General features: G+C 31.3%; 2 protein-coding genes across 2 annotated transcripts; one reads left to right on the forward strand and one right to left on the reverse strand.

Moving 5' to 3' along the window:
• The first annotated feature begins 12481 nt into the window (after positions 1-12481).
• Positions 12482-15183, forward strand: LOC139858755 (protein SOMBRERO). The gene is made up of 3 exons (XM_071847591.1): positions 12482-12653; positions 13861-14153; positions 14554-15183. Exons 1-3 carry the CDS (start codon positions 12482-12484, stop codon positions 15181-15183), a joined length of 1095 nt encoding a protein of 364 aa, XP_071703692.1.
• A 228-nt stretch (positions 15184-15411) lies between these two features.
• LOC139858190 (uncharacterized) lies at positions 15412-17805 on the reverse strand. The gene is made up of 7 exons (XM_071847044.1): positions 17187-17805; positions 17026-17085; positions 16411-16659; positions 16248-16324; positions 16080-16156; positions 15858-15990; positions 15412-15756 (listed from the first exon to the last, which is right to left on the reverse strand). The coding sequence occupies exons 1-7, from the start codon at positions 17584-17586 to the stop codon at positions 15598-15600; spliced, it is 1155 nt and encodes a 384-aa protein (XP_071703145.1). The 5' UTR covers positions 17587-17805; the 3' UTR covers positions 15412-15597.
• Positions 17806-18895: the final 1090 nt, after the last annotated feature.

The following is an 18895-nucleotide window of genomic DNA, read 5'->3' on the forward strand; positions in this document are numbered from 1 at the left end:
TCGAACTGGTTGAGGGATCCATCTCGTATGATCAAGGGAATGAAATTTTTGATATGAAATAGATTATAGGAATTAGATTTAGTATTCTTCAATACATAATTTACATATGTATATATATTACCAAAATCCCATAAATTACGGAGGAATCTTTGAAAAATGTCAGTCAAAGTTCACAGTAACAGATATGCCAGGATAAGATTTCGTCTATACACTATTATGCAATAAATGCAAGAAAACGCGTCTAGACTTAAGAATGATAAGCAGGTAATTTTTCTACAGATGATAAGTAGATGATTTTCGACACGAAATGATAAGCAAAAACTTTTGATATGCAGACACGGTCGAAGTCCAGACTCACTAATGTATCCTAACGACTTATCAGTTAGACACACTAATGCAGACCTGGTTCGCTAAGACCACCGCTCTGATACCAACTGAAAGGACCCGTTCATATACATTATAAACGATTCACAATAGTTGATTACATTGCGAGGTATTTGACCTCTATATGATACATTTTACAAATATTGCATTTGTTTTTAAAAGACAATCTTTCTTTACATCGAAAATTTACAGGCATGCATACCATTTCATAATATCCACTATCCAACTATAAATTGATTTAATAATAATCTTTGATGAACTCAATGACTCGAATGCAACGTTCTTCGAAATATGCTATGAAAGACTCCAAGTAATATCTTTAAAATGAGCAAATGCACAGCGGAAGATTTCTTTAACACCTGAGAATAAACATGCTTTAAAGTGTCAACCAAAAGGTTGGTGAGTTCATTAGTTTATCATAATCATTTATTTCCATCATTTTAATAGACCGCAAGAATTTCATTTCCAGTTCTCATAAATATACGTCCCATGCATAGAGACAAAAATAATCATTCATATGGTGAACACCTGGTAACCGACATTAACAATATGCATATAAGAATATCCCTTATCATTCCGGGATCCTCCTTCGGACATGATATAAATTTCGAAGTACTAAAGTATCCGGTACTTTGGATGGGGTTTGTTAGGCCCGATAGATCTATCTTTAGGATTCGCGTCAATTAGGGTGTCTGTTCCCTAATTCTTAGATTACCAGACTTTAATAAAAAGGGGCATATTCGATTTCGATAATTCAACCATATAATGTAATTTCAATTACTTGTGTCTATTTCGTCAAACATTTATAAAAGCGCATGTATTCTCAGTCCCAAAAATATAAAGGGTAAAAAGGCAAATGAAACTCACGCATATAAATATTGTAAATCAGTTAATAAAGCATTTGCATGTATTCTCAGCCCAAAAACGTAAAGAGTAAAAGGGATCAAATGAAACTCACCATACTGTATTTTGTAGTAAAAATACATATAACATCATTGAACAAGTGTAAGGTTGGCCTTTGATTCACGAACCTAAATATATTTATATACAATTATGTATTTGTTAATATTTGTCTAATACATTAAGTTAAGTCATAGTGTACCACAATCCTAATGCTCGAGTCTAATATGCAAAGGTCGATAAAAATCTAGTTTGACTCAAAATGAATTCCAAATTCAAATAATTATAATTTTTAAATATCGTCGTTTTATATTTTTAAAATATTTTTAAAAGATTTAATAGAGTAGAATATAATTCATTTATAAATACCATTTTATATCAAAGCATACTTTTATATATCTTAATTAATAAAGTTTGTAAAGTGCAATAATATTAAAAAAAAATATTGTGATAGATTCTATTGAGGTATTTATATAATTTGTATTCCATTTTTATTTGATAAACTAGTATTGATAATAATAATAAGTAACAGTCGTGTTATTTTGTAATAATAAATATTATTATTTTATTAATAAAATTAATATTTATTTTTACTAAAAATGATATTATAAAATGGTAATTCTAATTATTGTATCTTTAATTTTCACAATACTTTTTAATATTAACATTAAAGTAATAATAATAATAAATATTATGATAATGAATATACTAATAACTATTTTATGTGATAATAAAAATAATACTAATTATAACTTTAACGATAATGACTATAAAAATAACAATTCTTAATGATAATACTTTTATTGATAATAATAATAATAATAATAATAATAATAATAATGATAATGATAATAATAATAATAATAATAATGATAATGATAATGATAATGATAATAATAATAATTATAATAATAATAATAATAATATTAACAATTAGATAAAAATTAGAACAACGATGTTAACGACGATAATAATAATCATTTTTACGAAATTTCAATTGGCTATAACTTCTAATCCGTCCATCGGATCCCTTTGGCATCTAAAGGTAAAGTTATTAATTTTTCACTAGCTTTCCAATGACATGCATATCTTATACCTTATTTCATCCCTAGTATAACAACTTTTAAGATTCAACATAACCTATCTAACGGCAATATCAAATATACAAGTATGCACAATCCTATATTCTCGAGCACTAGTCAGGGATACACTATTAGTAAATAAAAGTTAAGTTATGAGTGCTCACGTATCAATATTGAGGTTCAATATTGTAGGAAAGGTACGTAGACGCAACGGAGATGATAATCACTAGATTTGACTTACGAGCATACCCATGAACCATACCCATCACTTCCATAGCCATAACCCATAATTTCCCTAGCCCTATCCTACTCATAAAACTTGTCTCGAAATGACCCGCTCATGACCTCGTCGTAATATTTTATGTACAAAAATACTAATAATACTAATTCCTAATAATAATAACAATAATAATAATGATAACAATAATAATATAATTATGAATATATACGGAGTAATATTGATGTTTAATGAAAAGTGATTTACAAACACAGCGAAAATCGATTTTATAGGCAAAGTTCACCACCTACCCACTTCCATCACTTTTGGGTCCACACGTTTTTTTTTACAACCGTAGACACTCATTCTTAATTTCATGGTTAAGATAAATAATATTAATTAATATATAATATATTAAATCTTTTGAATTAATTAAATATTATATTATATTTACGCTCATGGTAAAAATATAATTTTTACAAAAATGACACGGTCGCGGTCTCACGACTCATGTACCACTTTCGGTTTTTCGGGCGCACTTTCGTACGTTTAGAAAACTAGCCTTTTACGTTACGTGACGTGTACCTTTTACAAAAATTAGACTTACTTAACAATAAATTACCTTTATAAAAATATAACTTATAAAATTGAGTGTTGTGGTCATTTCCTTCTATAAATTAAAGTCTCGTTGTTTGTCAAAATATTTTATTTTAAATTAAACATTTTGTGACACGTACCTTTATTAATAACTAGACCTAAATTAATTAAAAACTAACCCACTCAAAGTGTTACTTAATCTTTTGAGTATTTTGGTCATTTCCTTTTATAACTCATAGTCCCATTATTTATCAAAACACTTTTAATAACATTAGTTTAAATCAAAACGTTTTGTGACTAATTTAAATTAACATTTATAATCTTATACATATTTTTGAAATATTTATCTAATAACATACTAGTTATCCTTTCAAAACTAATTATATAATTTAAGATCCTTTACAAAATCGAAAATTCTATAACGTTTATGCTTTAAAACTTAATTTGATTTCATTCTTTTATGCGTAAACGTTTAGTTTAATTTCCTTAACTTTCTAAATAATATAACTTAATATAACATATCAAATGGGTTTATCTAGTCAACGAATCTTATCCCAATTATTCCTTCTATATGATAAATCGAGTATTATGAAATTCGATTCTCCACTAACTTTTGTCTAACTCTCGATAAGTGACACCTTGTTCTTATTCGAAGATCACTTCACCATTATTTCCGAATACCGTTAAAAGTAAGAGTTCTCTAATTCAAAGTGGACCTCATAACCGAGACTCGTAATCCTAATTCAATGTATTTGATAATTCAATCATTTGATATTATCTTTTAATCTCGTCGATGAACTTACGTTGAACAAATACCTTCATGTAACATATTATTCATTCAATACCTTGATAGCATTTCCAAGTTCATAAGATAGATCTCATAGCTTATATTCATAATAACTAATCCGTTCAATGTTTCATTAATATAACTCAATTTAAAATCAGACATATGTATATGTATATATATATATATATATCTATTTACACCTAATTGTTCGTGAATCGTTTGGCATGGTCAAAGGATATTTGATTACAAAAATATAGTTTCAAAACTTTCGAGACTCAACATTACATATTTTTGCTCATCGTGTCAGGAACATATAAAGATTAAAGTTTAAATTTGATCGGAAATTTTCGGGTCATCACAGCTAGTAGCACAAAGAAGTAAGAAGATCATCATCAACATTCTTTTCTTCATGTTTTTCAAGTTTGAATTCTTAAGAAGAAGTTGAGGTAAAACTAGTACACTTGAAATTATTGAAGTTTATGTTTAGTTTATGCTTAGATCATGATGTAATGGATGTTTTATGAGTTGAGTTAGTGAATTTCGGATTTAAGTGCTATGGTGTATGTCTAAATGGGTTTTGTTAATGAAATGAAAGTATAAGAGTAGATTATGATGGGTTTATGTTATGTTTATGTATAAATATTAGTTTTATAGTATTATGATACATGAATATGCATAATACTAGTTAAAAGATTGTGCATGGGGAAGAAGATGATTATATGTGTAATGAAATAGGTAAATATGGTTTTGTGCACATAAGGTGTTTGATAAAATGCTTCAATGAAAGTGAAAATTGTAATTTAACAAGAAATGTTATGGATAAGGAGTTTATGATGAGTAATGAAATAATATAGTAGTTATTAATGGTAAAAAGGAGATTAAGAAGCTTAAAGACTAGTAAGTTATGTTGTGCATGAAATGAGGTTAATTAGTTAAGATTAATCTAGTTATGATTATAAAGATTAAAGGAAAAGTATGATTAATGCGAAATAACAAGATTAGCATTTTGTGTATTAGGTGCTAATCAAGGAAAGGAAGCAAACTTGGATGCAAATCGACAAGTGGCAAAGGTGAGTTAAATGGGGGTAATATGGGCGGGTCAAGGGTGATCATGGAATCCATGATCCTAAGTTATGTAAAAGAGATGTTTATGATTATTCTATGTTTTTGAGTTAATTATAGAAGTGTACTCGTGGTTGTTTTGAATACGAGATATGATGATATGGGTGACTTAATGCTCCCGGATTGCATCCGTGCAAGAGGGTGGCGATTAAGTTCACTAGGTAAAGCTTAGACTTTTCGTCTATGTCAAAGTGCAAAGCTTAGACTTCATGTCTATTATAAGGCGAAAAGCTTAGACTTTGTGTCTATGTCAAGGTGTAAAGCTTAGACTTTATGTCTATGTTCATATCACGTGATAAGCTTGGATTTATATCCATGTTAAGTGTAAGCTTGGACGGGGTCCATGTTAAGAGTAAGCTTGGATTTATATTCATGTTAAGTGTAAGCTTGGACGATGTCCATGTTATGTGTAATCTTGAACACACATCTATGATAAGGTTTTAAGCTTGAACTATGTACATGTCATGTGCTAAGATTAGACGTATGCCTAGGATGCGAGATGATCAAGTCCGAAACACGAAATCAACCTTCGGGTTGGAAGGTTATGGTTACGTTATGATTGTGTTTATACTTTAAGTTTAAGATATTTATTTACCATTAACTCACTAAGCGTATTGCTTATCCCGTTATGTTGTTAATGTTTGTTAGGTTCTTATGCATCGAGAAGGTATGGGACGACAAGGTGTTAGAGGAGCATTCGACACTTAGCAAGTGGTATGCAAGTCTCTTATTTGAATCTAGCTTTATGATAACCGCTTATTAACGCCAAGGGTCAAAAGTGTATTAAGATAAAAGATGTTTAAGTTTGTTTATGTGTTATGATGATTAAAACAGGTTGGAACGGAGTTGTTATGCGTTGATAGTCAAACGGGTCACAAGTGTTAATTTGGTTAAAAACTACCATGTCAGGGCCTGATCCCGGAATGGGATTAAAAGATCCTGGAATGAGATCAAAGGTGATTTTCAAGAAATCTGATCAGAACCTGATCCCATAATGGGATGATGGGATCCCATAGTGGGATCTAAAAAAAAAAAAATGTCATCGTTTAAGGGCGTTAAAGAATTGCAGTCTTAATGTTGTGAACTGTGATTGCAGGATGAAAGTTTCCTGTTGCAGCCATATTGAAGAAATAAACGAAGGCAGAAGATTGTTTAGAATGTTTATGAGAGAAAGAAGAATGGTGATCGTATTGTGGCTGATACCATGTAAAATATGAACCGTGAGTATTCTGTTCTCATTGCCGAATATATATACAAGTTACAATATTGTTCTCCAAGAAAATTAACAACCTCCTCAATTATTTTGGGATGAGGATTACAGGATATTGACTTACTAGATATAAAAGATTTGGTTGTTATACATTTAAACTAAGAGATATATAAAATATGTGTCGTCTATTAGACTCCTATTATTAAACCATCTAAATGAAAATAATCTAATTACATCAAATAATTAAATCTACTAGAAAATGGATAATTAAATACGATGCCGTTCCGGAGTCGCCAAAGAACTCAAGAGAAAGTCATTATAATTTACAATATCCATTATATTAATGTCCAGATGGTAGAGGCGATTGTAGCGAGAAGCTAAAGCCGAACTACCTAACTGTTAAAATACAATGCAAATTTAGAATAATATGAAATTAGTAAATGTATATGGGTAAAATATCTAGATATTAATATGTATATGAAAAATATCTAGATATTAAAATGTAAAGAAAAATCTAGATATTTATATGTGTAAGAAATATCTAGATATTTATATGTATAAAAATATCTAGATATTTATATATATCCATGGAAATATCTAGTCTCTAGAAACTTCCATGGAGTAGTATAAATAGGGGTGAAGATTTCATTTGTGTATAAGTTGTGAAAAAAGTGAGTTGAGAAGTAGAGAAGAAGTAAGAAGTGAGAAGAGTGTGAATAGAGAAGAAAAGCTTGTAAGTAAGTAATATTGTAATTGTATTTTGTATTAATAAAAGTGTTCTTTGTTAAGTTTTCCTGTTAAGCCTTAGTTTGTGTTTAAGTTCTTAGTGCACTTGTGTTGTTCTTATTATATAGCCGACTCTGCCGCCTAAGTGATATATGGTCGGTTATACCGCCTGAATGATATATGGTCGACATTGTCGCCTAAGTATTATTGTGCACTAAGGATTTATAAAATTAAAGGCTAATCAACGTCAAAGTGTTGGTGTAGTTAGTCTAGTATAGTCTAGATCCTCTATAGTGGGTGTGTTGGGCTCGTCAAAGCTTCCAACACTAACCACAAGTCATGCTAAAATCTGATATTATGCCCATTACTATACATGGTAAACCAAACTCAAAGTGCTTAATTTGGGTCTAATGGGTCTTGCATATCGATCAAACGGGTCGAGTTGTAATGTTTTCAGTTTTTGAGATTCGCATCCCTAAAAATTGTTCCAATGAGTTTTTTTTAAAACATATTGGGTCTTAGACAAAAATATAAGAAATGGGTCGATCAGGTTCAAATCCACCAAGTCCAACAAATAGAGACGGGTACAACGTGTCTTGTATATGGGTCTAACAGGTCGAGTAATAAAATTTTGAATTTTTGTTGCACAAAGTAATTTTCAAAATAAAATAAAAAATAATGAAATAATAAACAATAAAAATGATAAAAGGAAATATTTAAAACTGAAATTTTATTGAACTAAATGGTTCTCTACCCGACCCAACCCGTTTGGGTCTCGACCCACTCAGAACCCAACCCAACCCATTTGACCCATTTAAATTCTGACCCGTTTCGACCCATGACCCCTTTCGATCCAAACCCATTTGGGTCACGACCCAACCCCACTCGTTTGTCAGGCATACCCATTACCCACCTCCATATAGATGGAATTTGCAGGGAGTAAATTATTTGAGTAAACTTTAAAACACGTACCGACAATGTTACTCCAAATGCTGTTACCGCCACACGTGTGTTCAAAAATATCACCATGAATCGATTTGACGATTTCGACCCATACATCATCCGGATTGGTTAGGTACCGCCAACGCTATTTAAGAAGTAACGCAAGGTTGAAGGCATTTAAACTCCCTACACAGTGGCGATTTCATAATCGAAACTCAAAGGGGTCCCGATTTTTTTCTAGCACTAATTATATATGAATGCTATTTAAATGGTTATTTATCTTAAAAAAACTACAAATTCGAAATATATATGAGTCTGACTAGTGAAATTTAAGTATCCTATACAGTTTAAAGAAAAAACTATAAATTTAAAACATATATGAGATCTAGTGACAGTGGATTTTAGGGGCTGGGGTGGGCCATGATCCCCCCAAAAACATATGTCCTTGCTATTAATTTTAATAATTATAAGGACTAAATTTGATTATTTCAAATCATGGCCCCACCAATTTATAATTAGAACACGTAGAGACTACGTTATTTTTAATTTTATGGAACCTATTTATATGTAAGAGACTATATGTTTTGATTGAGTTATTTGGCCCATTTATTGTTAGTGTTCAAGTTCTATCACTGATGGAGTCCTATATTAAATTAGTAATGTCCTATACATTTTAAAGGGTATTTTCTACATAGATTTTCAAACTAGTGGTGTCTTGTGACCCCACGAATTAAAGAGTAAACTCACCACTATCCATAAGACCTCCATAAATGTGGGGTGCTAAAATGGATTTCCACTTGACCCATACCATTTTCTTTGTAGCTTCACTACCACCCCAGAAAAAACGAGATCGAATTGACTCGAGTTGTTTAATAACCGTACGTGGATATCTAAAAACCGACATCAAATACATTCCAAGACTTCTCATGATAGAATTTAACATGGTTAAACTGCCTCCCGACGACAATAGACATGCTTTCCAGGAAGAAAACTTCGAAAAAAACTTGTCTATGAGAGGGCTCCAATTCGAAACTCGTTTCATAATTCACACCTACCAGTATGCCAAGATATATTGTAGGAAACGTACCTTGTCTACATCCAGCTTCCAAAGCAAAATTATTAACTTCTACATTTTCATCACCAAATCCAAACACTTTCAAGTGTTTTCATGTTCAAGTTACTCGAGGATCAAGTATTTTTACTCAGAAATATACCGTCTAATCGTCCGTGATCGTTCTCGACCATTTTTCATATGCATTTCAAGAGATGCTGCCACTGAAGTTTAAATTAAATTTTTTCACGAGAATATTGGGACCGAATCAATACGATATTTTGAGATTAACATGGTATTTCGCAAAAGAAAGAAAAAAATGAATTACACATTTACACATTTACACATTTAGATAAAGAAAGTAAAGTAACAAATTTTAGGTATGGGTAACCACCATTTTCAATTGCATGACACAAAGTCTCATATTGCAACGCGCGTTGAATTCCAGCCCATTGCCAGTTAGCCACATAGAATCGTACCTTCTATTCCTCATTCTCTTGCAGCTGCTTGTTACTATTTATTTATTTATTTATTTATTTAGATATTTAATAATAATAATAATTTATATTTATTACATTATAGAGAGTATCATTTAATATGGTAACTACTCATCTAACACGGAGTTCTAGTACTCATTTTGAGATTGCAGCAGTAAAGTCTAGTCATAATAACATTATAATACTAGTATTAATTATTGGCATCATATAATGATTGAGGAACACGAGACCCATGAAACGGAATGAAATGTGGTACGTACCCCCAGATATTAGTGACGTGGTCAAATATAAGGATCAAACCGGATATTTTCAGTATCCGTTCATCGTATTGTTGGGTCGGACAAATCCGTACTCTTTTTATTGATATATTTACTTTTTATAAATAAATAAAAACTTAACATTTTAATGTAAATTGTAAAAATAATCGAGGTTTACATTAAGATGTAAAAGATTAACTAGTGTAATACTCACGTTATGTAGCCTAAAAGTCTAAAACGATGTTTTGATATCAATGATGACTCGGTAACATTTTTGTTAGTTGTTACGGTATTTATTAATTACTAGTGATATGACCCGTGAAATCACGAGTTTGTTTAAATGAAGCAATTTAATGACATGTTTTAGGTATTAAGTGAATGTAAATGTTAAAGTCATTTATTTTAATTACCCGTTTAACTAAGAAATTTGTCGTTGTTTTTACAACTATATAGAGACGTGTATTTTCGCATACATATGTAACGTAATTAATTTCGTAAAAAGAATACATATTTGAATATTAATAATATAATAATTATAATTATAATTATTATATTAAAAGTAAATAATAATAATAATAAAGTTCGATAAAAGTTGAGTATTTATATTTTTAATAATAATAATAATAATTAGTAATAATAAATACTTTTTAAATTTTTTTAGAAAATTAAAATACAATTATTATATAAATGAGAGATTAGTATTTTCTTTTATAAAAGATTTTGTATTATTTTTTTAATTAAATTAATATAAAATTATGACATTATCATTAGAAAAATTAAAGGGTAATTAGCTTAATGATGATATAATCATTTTAGATCTTTATATTACTATATAAATTATGTTGGCTAAATATATATACTTGTAGAGTTGTAGTTTCTCGTATAGTAAAGGGTAAAAATAATATGAAAAACTATTAAATATTGTTATAATGTGAGAAATTGCGATATATAGTAATTAATTAATGTTGAAGTTTTAATCTCAAAAGTTTCTATCTATAAAACAGAGCAATTTGACTAATGACCATTTTTTGGAATTTTACAATCCAAAACGAAAGCCCAGTCATCTGATACGTCGTACGTGTTTCATATATTTGGTTGATTTTGCTTGTAAATTTAAATAAGTTTGTTTAATTTTTTAAAAATAAATTAAATGCATAACGCCGTGCCTTCAAAAACAGTTAACTTTGGTGCATGTTAATGAAATTTTATATTTAAATATAATTAAATGGTTTCATGAGAGTAACAACGTAGATCCGACGGAGTTTCAGGATTTTGCTTTCTTCAATCACGCGGCATTTTCATAATTCCATTCCTTTTCTACTTTAAACATGGGACCGGTTATCATGGAAGACACATTATAATTTTTTTCTAGTCAAAACTATTTATCTTTATTTTGACCGTTAATAATACGTTGTAGTCCATTAATCACATTTGATCACCTTGAATTAAATCATAATAGTTTTTCCTTTCCTAACGATTAATATGTTCACTTGTTTTGGACACGGAATCTTAAGATTTTTTTTTACTAACTAAACATTTCTCCAAACAAATAACATATCTTTTCGAGTAATTAAAATATGAAAAAGCATATTTTAGACAATCTAAATCTAAAATAGTACTCCGTAATAATAGTAATGAACACATGCGAAGAGTACTTTTTTCTCTTACATAAGAGAAACTGGAATAATCAAAACTAATTATTTTTTAACATAAAGTAAATATAAATTACCAACTTATAATTACCGGCCGTATAATTAAATAAGTGAATGTATTCTTTTCGTAAGTGTTTCTATATTCTATATTATATTATGTATAACTTTCTGTGCCATGGAGTGTGGACATCTTCCATGCACTTTTAAGTATAAAATTAAATATATCAGATTATGATATTTATATTACTATATCATTATATAATTTTAAATTTTAATATATAGAGGGTGATGGTGAGTGAAAGAAATTAAAATCAGAAAGAAAGCAAGTTTGGCCAAGTTTAAAGAGAGAAGCCGTGTACAATCGAGTTCACCAAAGGAAGAAAAATCATTACATCAAATGATCATATAATTAAGGTAAAACTAGCTAGTTGATATTATGTTTAGGTTATCGTTTTCAACCACATAATATACTACATATGTTAGTTAATTAGTAGTCAAAGTTAATCAAAGCTAGTGTTATATATTCATTGAAATTTTTTTACTCATAGGATAGTCGGATCATGATATCATTTATGATATTAATATTATTTGTTGGAAAGCACCCGACAAATAGATCCACGATATTCATAATCGCACGTTTAATGTGGTAACCATAGTCGGATGATCAGTCATTTTTTACAAAATAAAGTCATGATGTCGAAAACTGTTAGGTTACTATTTAAAGATATGCCGTTAATTGTAAGATCATAAGTTGTTTTGATTATGAAAGGATGAATTAAAGTTAATTTGAGTTCTGTTTCATTTTATAAAAGTCACTTGCATGTTTTTGAGTACTGAATCACCATGCATACGTTTCTTTCAATGCATGTTATTATGCTATATGAAGTACAATAATCATATATATTAATTAATTATGATTATAATTCAAACGTCATGTTAAACAGGATATAGTTTGTTGATGCATGAGGAAACACATTTATAATAATATAGTTGATAGTTGATGTATATAGAAACTAAATTGTAACTTTTGAATTGTTTTAGCCTGGCTAGAAATAGGATGATGAATACGGGCAGCGGGCAACTGTCAGTTCCTCCTGGGTTCCGATTTCATCCGACAGATGAAGAGTTGCTTTACTATTATCTGCGAAAAAAGGTTTCCTACGAGGCAATTGACCTTGACGTTATTCGAGAAATAGATCTCAACAAACTAGAGCCATGGGATCTCAAAGGTCAGTCAGTCGTCTCTACAATTGTTCTAATAATTTTTGTAATAAATTATCAATACCTAATGCCCATTTATGCATGTTAATTGATATTGTACTTTATTTGTTTACTGCATGCATTCTAGTAGTGTTTTTCTCTCTTTTAACTAATCATAGTTTGGCTAATCCAAATAAATGGATTACATCCACACTAACAGTGTCTTTGTTAATTTACTGCTTAATTGAATGAGATCATTCACTATTGAATGTCAAATCGTTAATGATTCAGTGCCTTTGTTAATGACATTTAAATGACAAATGATGACGAACCGTTCAACAAAATGTGCTATTTGAAATACTCTCTTAACCATTACACATTTACTTTCTTTCATATTCTCCTTAAATTATATTCACAACACATACAAACAATTATATTCTTTTATAGAATTATTTATAAATTATAAATTTAATACATTTGGTCTACATCAATTTATAAAGTTTATTCATAATAATTATCAAACAAGTTTGTTCTACATCAATTCGGGTCATAATCTTTCGGACATGGGCAAAAGAATATGGCAAGCGGTTATATGGTCGAGTGTATATCTAATGTGGAAAAATAGGAATGACAAGATCTTCAAAAACAAATGTTGGAATGTTCCGGTTGCGGTCAATAAAATTCAAGTTAAGAGCTTCGAGTGGATCGCGAGGAGGTGCAAGGCGAAGAAGATAGAGTGGCATAATTAGTTACATAACCCATTGTTTTGTATCGAGTAATTTGTTAAATTCGAGTCGGTTGACTGAGTTGCTATCTTGGCAGCTCACCAACCCGTCGTGTAAACATTTGGTTGTAAAAGTTGTGAGTAAATGAAATAAAATATAAGGTTGCCTTTAAAAAAAAAAAAAAAAAACAAGTTATTTTTACACAAACCTGTAAAAAATTGATAAAAAGTTTAGACTATCCAGAGATAAGTATTTTTATCCTTTAAACACTATATATTGCTTTTAATTAATACTGTTCATAACTGACATGTTATTTAAAAGTCAAATTATACCCTTATTCTTGGCATATTGGTCCAAATCTAATCCGAATTTCCTGCATGACCTTTTTTAAAACTGCTACTCAGCCTACTCATATTACATTATTTTAGACAATAATCCCAAATACACGGTAAAACTTCACATGCAAATTGGCATGAATTCTGAAGGATGTAATGGATTTATCTGAATGCAGAAAAGTGTAGAATTGGATCGGGTCCGCAAAATGAGTGGTACTTCTTTAGCCACAAGGACAAAAAGTATCCAACTGGGACCCGGACTAACCGGGCCACAACTGCCGGATTTTGGAAAGCAACCGGAAGAGACAAGGCCATCCATCTTCATAGCAATTCAAAAAGAATTGGAATGCGAAAGACGTTAGTATTTTACACCGGACGAGCCCCTCACGGCCAGAAAACCGATTGGATCATGCATGAATATCGCCTTGATGACCAGTACTCCAATGCCGCCGCACCATCAGAAGTTCAGGTACCATATAAATTATCAATCATTGAAAATATTTATTCACTTATACGTTGATCTTCTTGCTATTAAAAGTATTAGTATTACTGCATACACTAAAACACAAAGATAATGGTTGGGTCGTATGCTGACATCATCACCTTCTTGCTATTTAACTAAGTAAATTACTCTGACATGCTAAAATTACAAGAAGATGGTTGGGTCGCATGCCACATATACTAAAACACAAAGATAATGAAGAGCTATAGTTGATGACGTCAAGCTGACATCATCATCCTCTATTTTTTGAATTTTTTTTTTTTTTTTTTTTTGTAATAGAAATATTACCCTCGCCGCAACGTGCGAGTTCCCTACCTCATTTTGACTATTTAACTAAGTAAAATACTCTGTCATGCTAAAATTACAGGAAGATGGTTGGGTCGTGTGCCGAGTATTCAAGAAAAAAAACCACACAAGAAGCCCATACCAATCGGACGATCATCATGATCATACTCTTCATGCTGAAGATGATTCCCATCATTTAATCGATCAAGAAATCAACAAGAATAACGATGATATTGCTCAGCTTCAAGGTCTACATAGCTACGAATGCAACATCACTAACAACACGACGTTATTTGATGGCAACTCGATGCATCTTCCTCAATTGTTAACCTCTCCTCATGAACACACACCATATTTTCTAGCACCACGTCATAGCGGCCACATCATCAACGACATGGATTGTTCTAGAAACTTGTTGAGTTTGATGTCAGCAAGTCAGGGCGGTTGTGGTTGCAGTAGTGGAATGCAACACCCACAAGTAGAGAGGTCACTATTAGTGACTAGTAATGTGAACGCTGACTGGTCTTTTTTGGACAAGCTTCTTGCTTCGAACCAGCATCACTCGGGCATTTTTGATCAACAAGGCCCGTGTAATGATCCTTCATCGTCCCAACCCTTTAGTCACTCTGAAGTGGGCCCGGGCCCGTCGTCTCATGTCTTTCCTTTTCATTACCTTGGCCATGAAAACGATATTTTGAAGTTCTCCAAGTAGAGGAGGGTGATATGGCATCCCTTTTAAAGGGCTCTTTATATGAATAATCATTGTGGTTTTATGGAACAATGTTGTTTAGTACTTGATTAATCAGCTCTAGTGATGCAACGTTTTGTAGCCTTGAATTTTTTCAATATTTTTGCATAATCGGTCACACGAATTGAAGCTACAATATGTACAAAGATCTTCAACGAGCTCCTCATGTTATAGTTATGTAATCATGAGTATTATTCTTTTATCATGTTCCATAAGAACAAATGAGTATTTACATAAAAGCAGTCAAACGATTTTTTGACCTATAGGAGCTTCACCATTATACTAATCGATCTCTAGACCAAATTCCTAACTAAACCTATAGTAACAACATAATTACTTACAAATATGTTAAGATTATTGTATCAGATATAAACAAAGTCATCTGTTAGCAGCCGCCATTGCTTCTTCAATGCTTCTGATGACAACACTAAGACTGCCACCACTTTCAAGAGCTTTAACAGCAGCTAAATGAGCTTGCTTATGCCATTTCAAAAGATTATAAGATTGCAGAACAGACCACCTTGCTTGATTCGACATCTATTTCAACACAAAACCATCATTGTTCAATACTTATATATCATTATCATCTAGTAAAAAAAGGTAGAACCAAATCTTTGCAAAATTAAGCAGATGGTTACCTGTGCAACAGAAAATGGTGGTTCCAAAAGCAAACAAATACTTCTAAACAAATTTTCATCGTTCTCTCCGCCCTCGGCCTCTCCATAAACAAGAGCTTCAGCTGCTATACCACCAAATAGCACCATGCAGTATCTGAAACATAATATGCAAAACTTAGCTTCCATAAAGCATTTATAAAGATATGTTAATGTTCAGGCATTAAAAATCAAGCAAAAAAACACCTGTCAAAGGCAACACCGGTGAGTCTGCCTTCAGCAAGCTCGTTTTGTAGATTCTCATCCCAAAACTGTGTTCCTGCCTGCATAATTGAAACCCATATACCATTAAAGCTCTGATCATATACTTGCAGGCAGAGAAATGCACAAGTAATTTTACATGACCATAATTACCTGTCCTTGAATACCCATCTGCATTGCAACAATAGGATCTAAAATTACTCCACGAATGGGGCATCCCATAAGATAAGCTGCAATTTCATAATGTAATACTAATCATTAACAAAGTACAGTTCGCTAACACTATATATATCTGCATCAAAGCAGAAAGACTGACCAACGAGAAGATGTCCTGCTTCATGCACAAGTATACGCCGTTTGTATGGGGGCCAATAACTTGTTATTTGGGCTAAACAAGAACCACCAAGAAATACTGAGTCCACCATAGCCAAACCTAATGTTACTGCTAGATGAGGTCTGAGATCAATTCCATGATCCACCAGATACGAAAATCCAGCGAAAAATGCAACTAAAGCAACACTAGAACTTCCGCTAAGGCCCCACTTCTTTGGTGAAAGTTTGGTAACTGTATCATGTATTTATAATAATATTAAGAGATACTACATTAAACTCAGATAGGCAAGTGCAACACTGATTATGTAATATATAAATACCAGACAATCAGGTTTAATATTGTTTTGATGCACTTCTAATGTTCAACGTTGTAATAATCAGATACTTGGTTGTTTAAATGACTAAAAATTAGTGATTATTTATGAACCTAATAGATATAAATATAACCAAATAATAATATTCATCTTAAGTTGTTAACTAAATTTCTTGCAACAACATCAAACACTATAACCACTTTCACAACACAATCCCAAACTACAATTGATAACTCTAAAATACACCAAAAGTGCAATCATAACGCAGAAAATAGTACTCCCACCTTCTAAACCAGTTGAAGACTTCAAAACAATTGGAGTAACATCTCTTGTTCCCTCCAAAACTACAATTCACAAAACACAATAACCTAGGGTAATAATTTTGTACAATACAGTAGAAGTAAAATTTATTTATATGAACAATTTTACAGAAATTAATAGTTACCGATACTGCGGTACTTTCCGAAATGATATAGAAAACCTTTATCCTTTAAAAAGGAATAAGCAGAAGCAACAAGTCTCATATCATCAGCATTTAAACACGTGTCTAATACTTCCCAATCTCTCTGCAATTCCAACATTTTCAAGGGTTTAATGTCGCTCTGTGACTCGATTGAATAATCGTTAGGCAGTTGAATTTCGACTTGTTGGAGGAAACGAAGGGCTTTACTGAGATCTTTATCTTTAACAGCTTGTTCGTACTCCTTCCATTCTGTTAGTGCTCTGGTTTTGATTCTCTGTGATTGTTGCCTACAATTTAGGGAAAACAAGAGAATTTTTGGGGGTAAGTTGTGCGGAAGAGATGGTAGAAATTGCGACGGTGGAGTACATCGGAGATAAATCATCGTTGGAGCTGTGTGGTGGTTAATTGAACCAAAAAAAGGCAAGAAATTGATAGCTTTTTTATATTTATCTTTAGACAAAATTCCCAATTTCGTCCCTCTGTTTGTTCAGTTTGTTCTTTTCAGGTTTTTAATCCCTCTCAATGAAACTCACTCCCAATTTAGTCCCTAAATGCCATTTTCACTCCCAAATCTGAAAAGGAATAAACACAGGGACGAAATTGGGAATTTTGTATTATCTTTATTTATTACTGAGTATTATTTTTTATTAAGTGGAGAAGTTAGACATGTCATGTGTTGTTGGAGGAAAATCAAATGGGCTTATGAATATATATGGACGAACCCAAAGGTTTTATTACTTGATGATAGGGAAAGCCGATATGAACTGGCCGAAGGGCTTAGGGATAATTTTGCCGTTTGTATACACAGAGTCGAATACTAATGAAAATTATCCCGTAACTAATACACGTAATACCAAATAGGCTTACTCAAAGTTGCAAACTCATTGTTTGAAAAATAATCGGTCGGACTTTTGAATGAGTAACTAGTGAAATGACACGTGGAACCACGAGTTTGTTTAAACGATACAGTTTAATGATATGTTTTAGGTATTAAGTGAACGTAAATGCTAAAGTTTTTTAGTTTAATGACCCGTGAAACCACAAAGTCCGACTAAGGAACTCGTCAGCTGAACATTTCATCAAACACCTAAAATGCATATTAAACAATCTACATTCAATCATAATAGATAATATTGGTTGTCATTTTATCTTAAAAGTGTAAATTAAAATATAAATTTAGAAATGGTCTCCTTCTGCCTAACTTTTATACATTCTCGTACTCAATTCAAAATAAATAATTAAAATAATTCAAAATTATTTAATTTAATAATCACTCTATACCTTAAAAAGAGAGTTATTATTAGATAATAAATTTATCTAAAACCCAATTTCTAATCATTAGATTAAAAAATAACTCTAATATGCCATTTGATCTAATGGTCCATATCTATCCCTTATCGTTATTAGCTAATAAATAAATTATATTTCTCCAAGTTCCGAAAATACCCTCATATCCAAACCAATACCGCTGCATCGGATGAAAGGAAAAATAGGGGTTTTATGATTGATGAAGTATCACTGTTTTCAGAACCCTAGAAATTTTTTCCCAAATCCTCTCAAAGATGAGAAACAAACAATATTGAATCAAATCCATCTCGGTTGTTTCGTGCGACTTCCACCAGGTTGAAAAATAGTTTAAATGGTGTCTCGTGGGTGTAGGGGTGTAGAACTCATTGCCAACTGAACCAATT

The sequence above is a fragment of the Rutidosis leptorrhynchoides genome, chromosome 7 (assembly GCF_046630445.1).
Source record: "Rutidosis leptorrhynchoides isolate AG116_Rl617_1_P2 chromosome 7, CSIRO_AGI_Rlap_v1, whole genome shotgun sequence".
In the NCBI taxonomy this organism is placed as follows: Eukaryota; Viridiplantae; Streptophyta; class Magnoliopsida; order Asterales; family Asteraceae; genus Rutidosis; species Rutidosis leptorrhynchoides.

What these genes read in the sequence shown, in the direction of transcription:
- LOC139858755 (XM_071847591.1), top strand. Translation starts at nt 12,482, where the DNA reads ATGATGAATACGGGCAGCGGGCAACTGTCAGTTCCTCCTGGGTTCCGA. An exon ending in AGAGCCATGGGATCTCAAAG is followed by an intron (nt 12,654 to 13,860) that starts GTCAGTCAGTCG and finishes ATCTGAATGCAG; the next exon opens with AAAAGTGTAGAATTGGATCG. An exon ending in CCGCACCATCAGAAGTTCAG is followed by an intron (nt 14,154 to 14,553) that starts GTACCATATAAA and finishes CTAAAATTACAG; the next exon opens with GAAGATGGTTGGGTCGTGTG.
- LOC139858190 (XM_071847044.1), bottom strand. Translation starts at nt 17,586, where the DNA reads ATGATTTATCTCCGATGTACTCCACCGTCGCAATTTCTACCATCTCTT. An exon ending in GTCTTCAACTGGTTTAGAAG is followed by an intron (nt 16,660 to 17,025) that starts GTGGGAGTACTA and finishes TACATGATACAG; the next exon opens with TTACCAAACTTTCACCAAAG. An exon ending in ACCGGTGTTGCCTTTGACAG is followed by an intron (nt 15,991 to 16,079) that starts GTGTTTTTTTGC and finishes ATTATGTTTCAG; the next exon opens with ATACTGCATGGTGCTATTTG.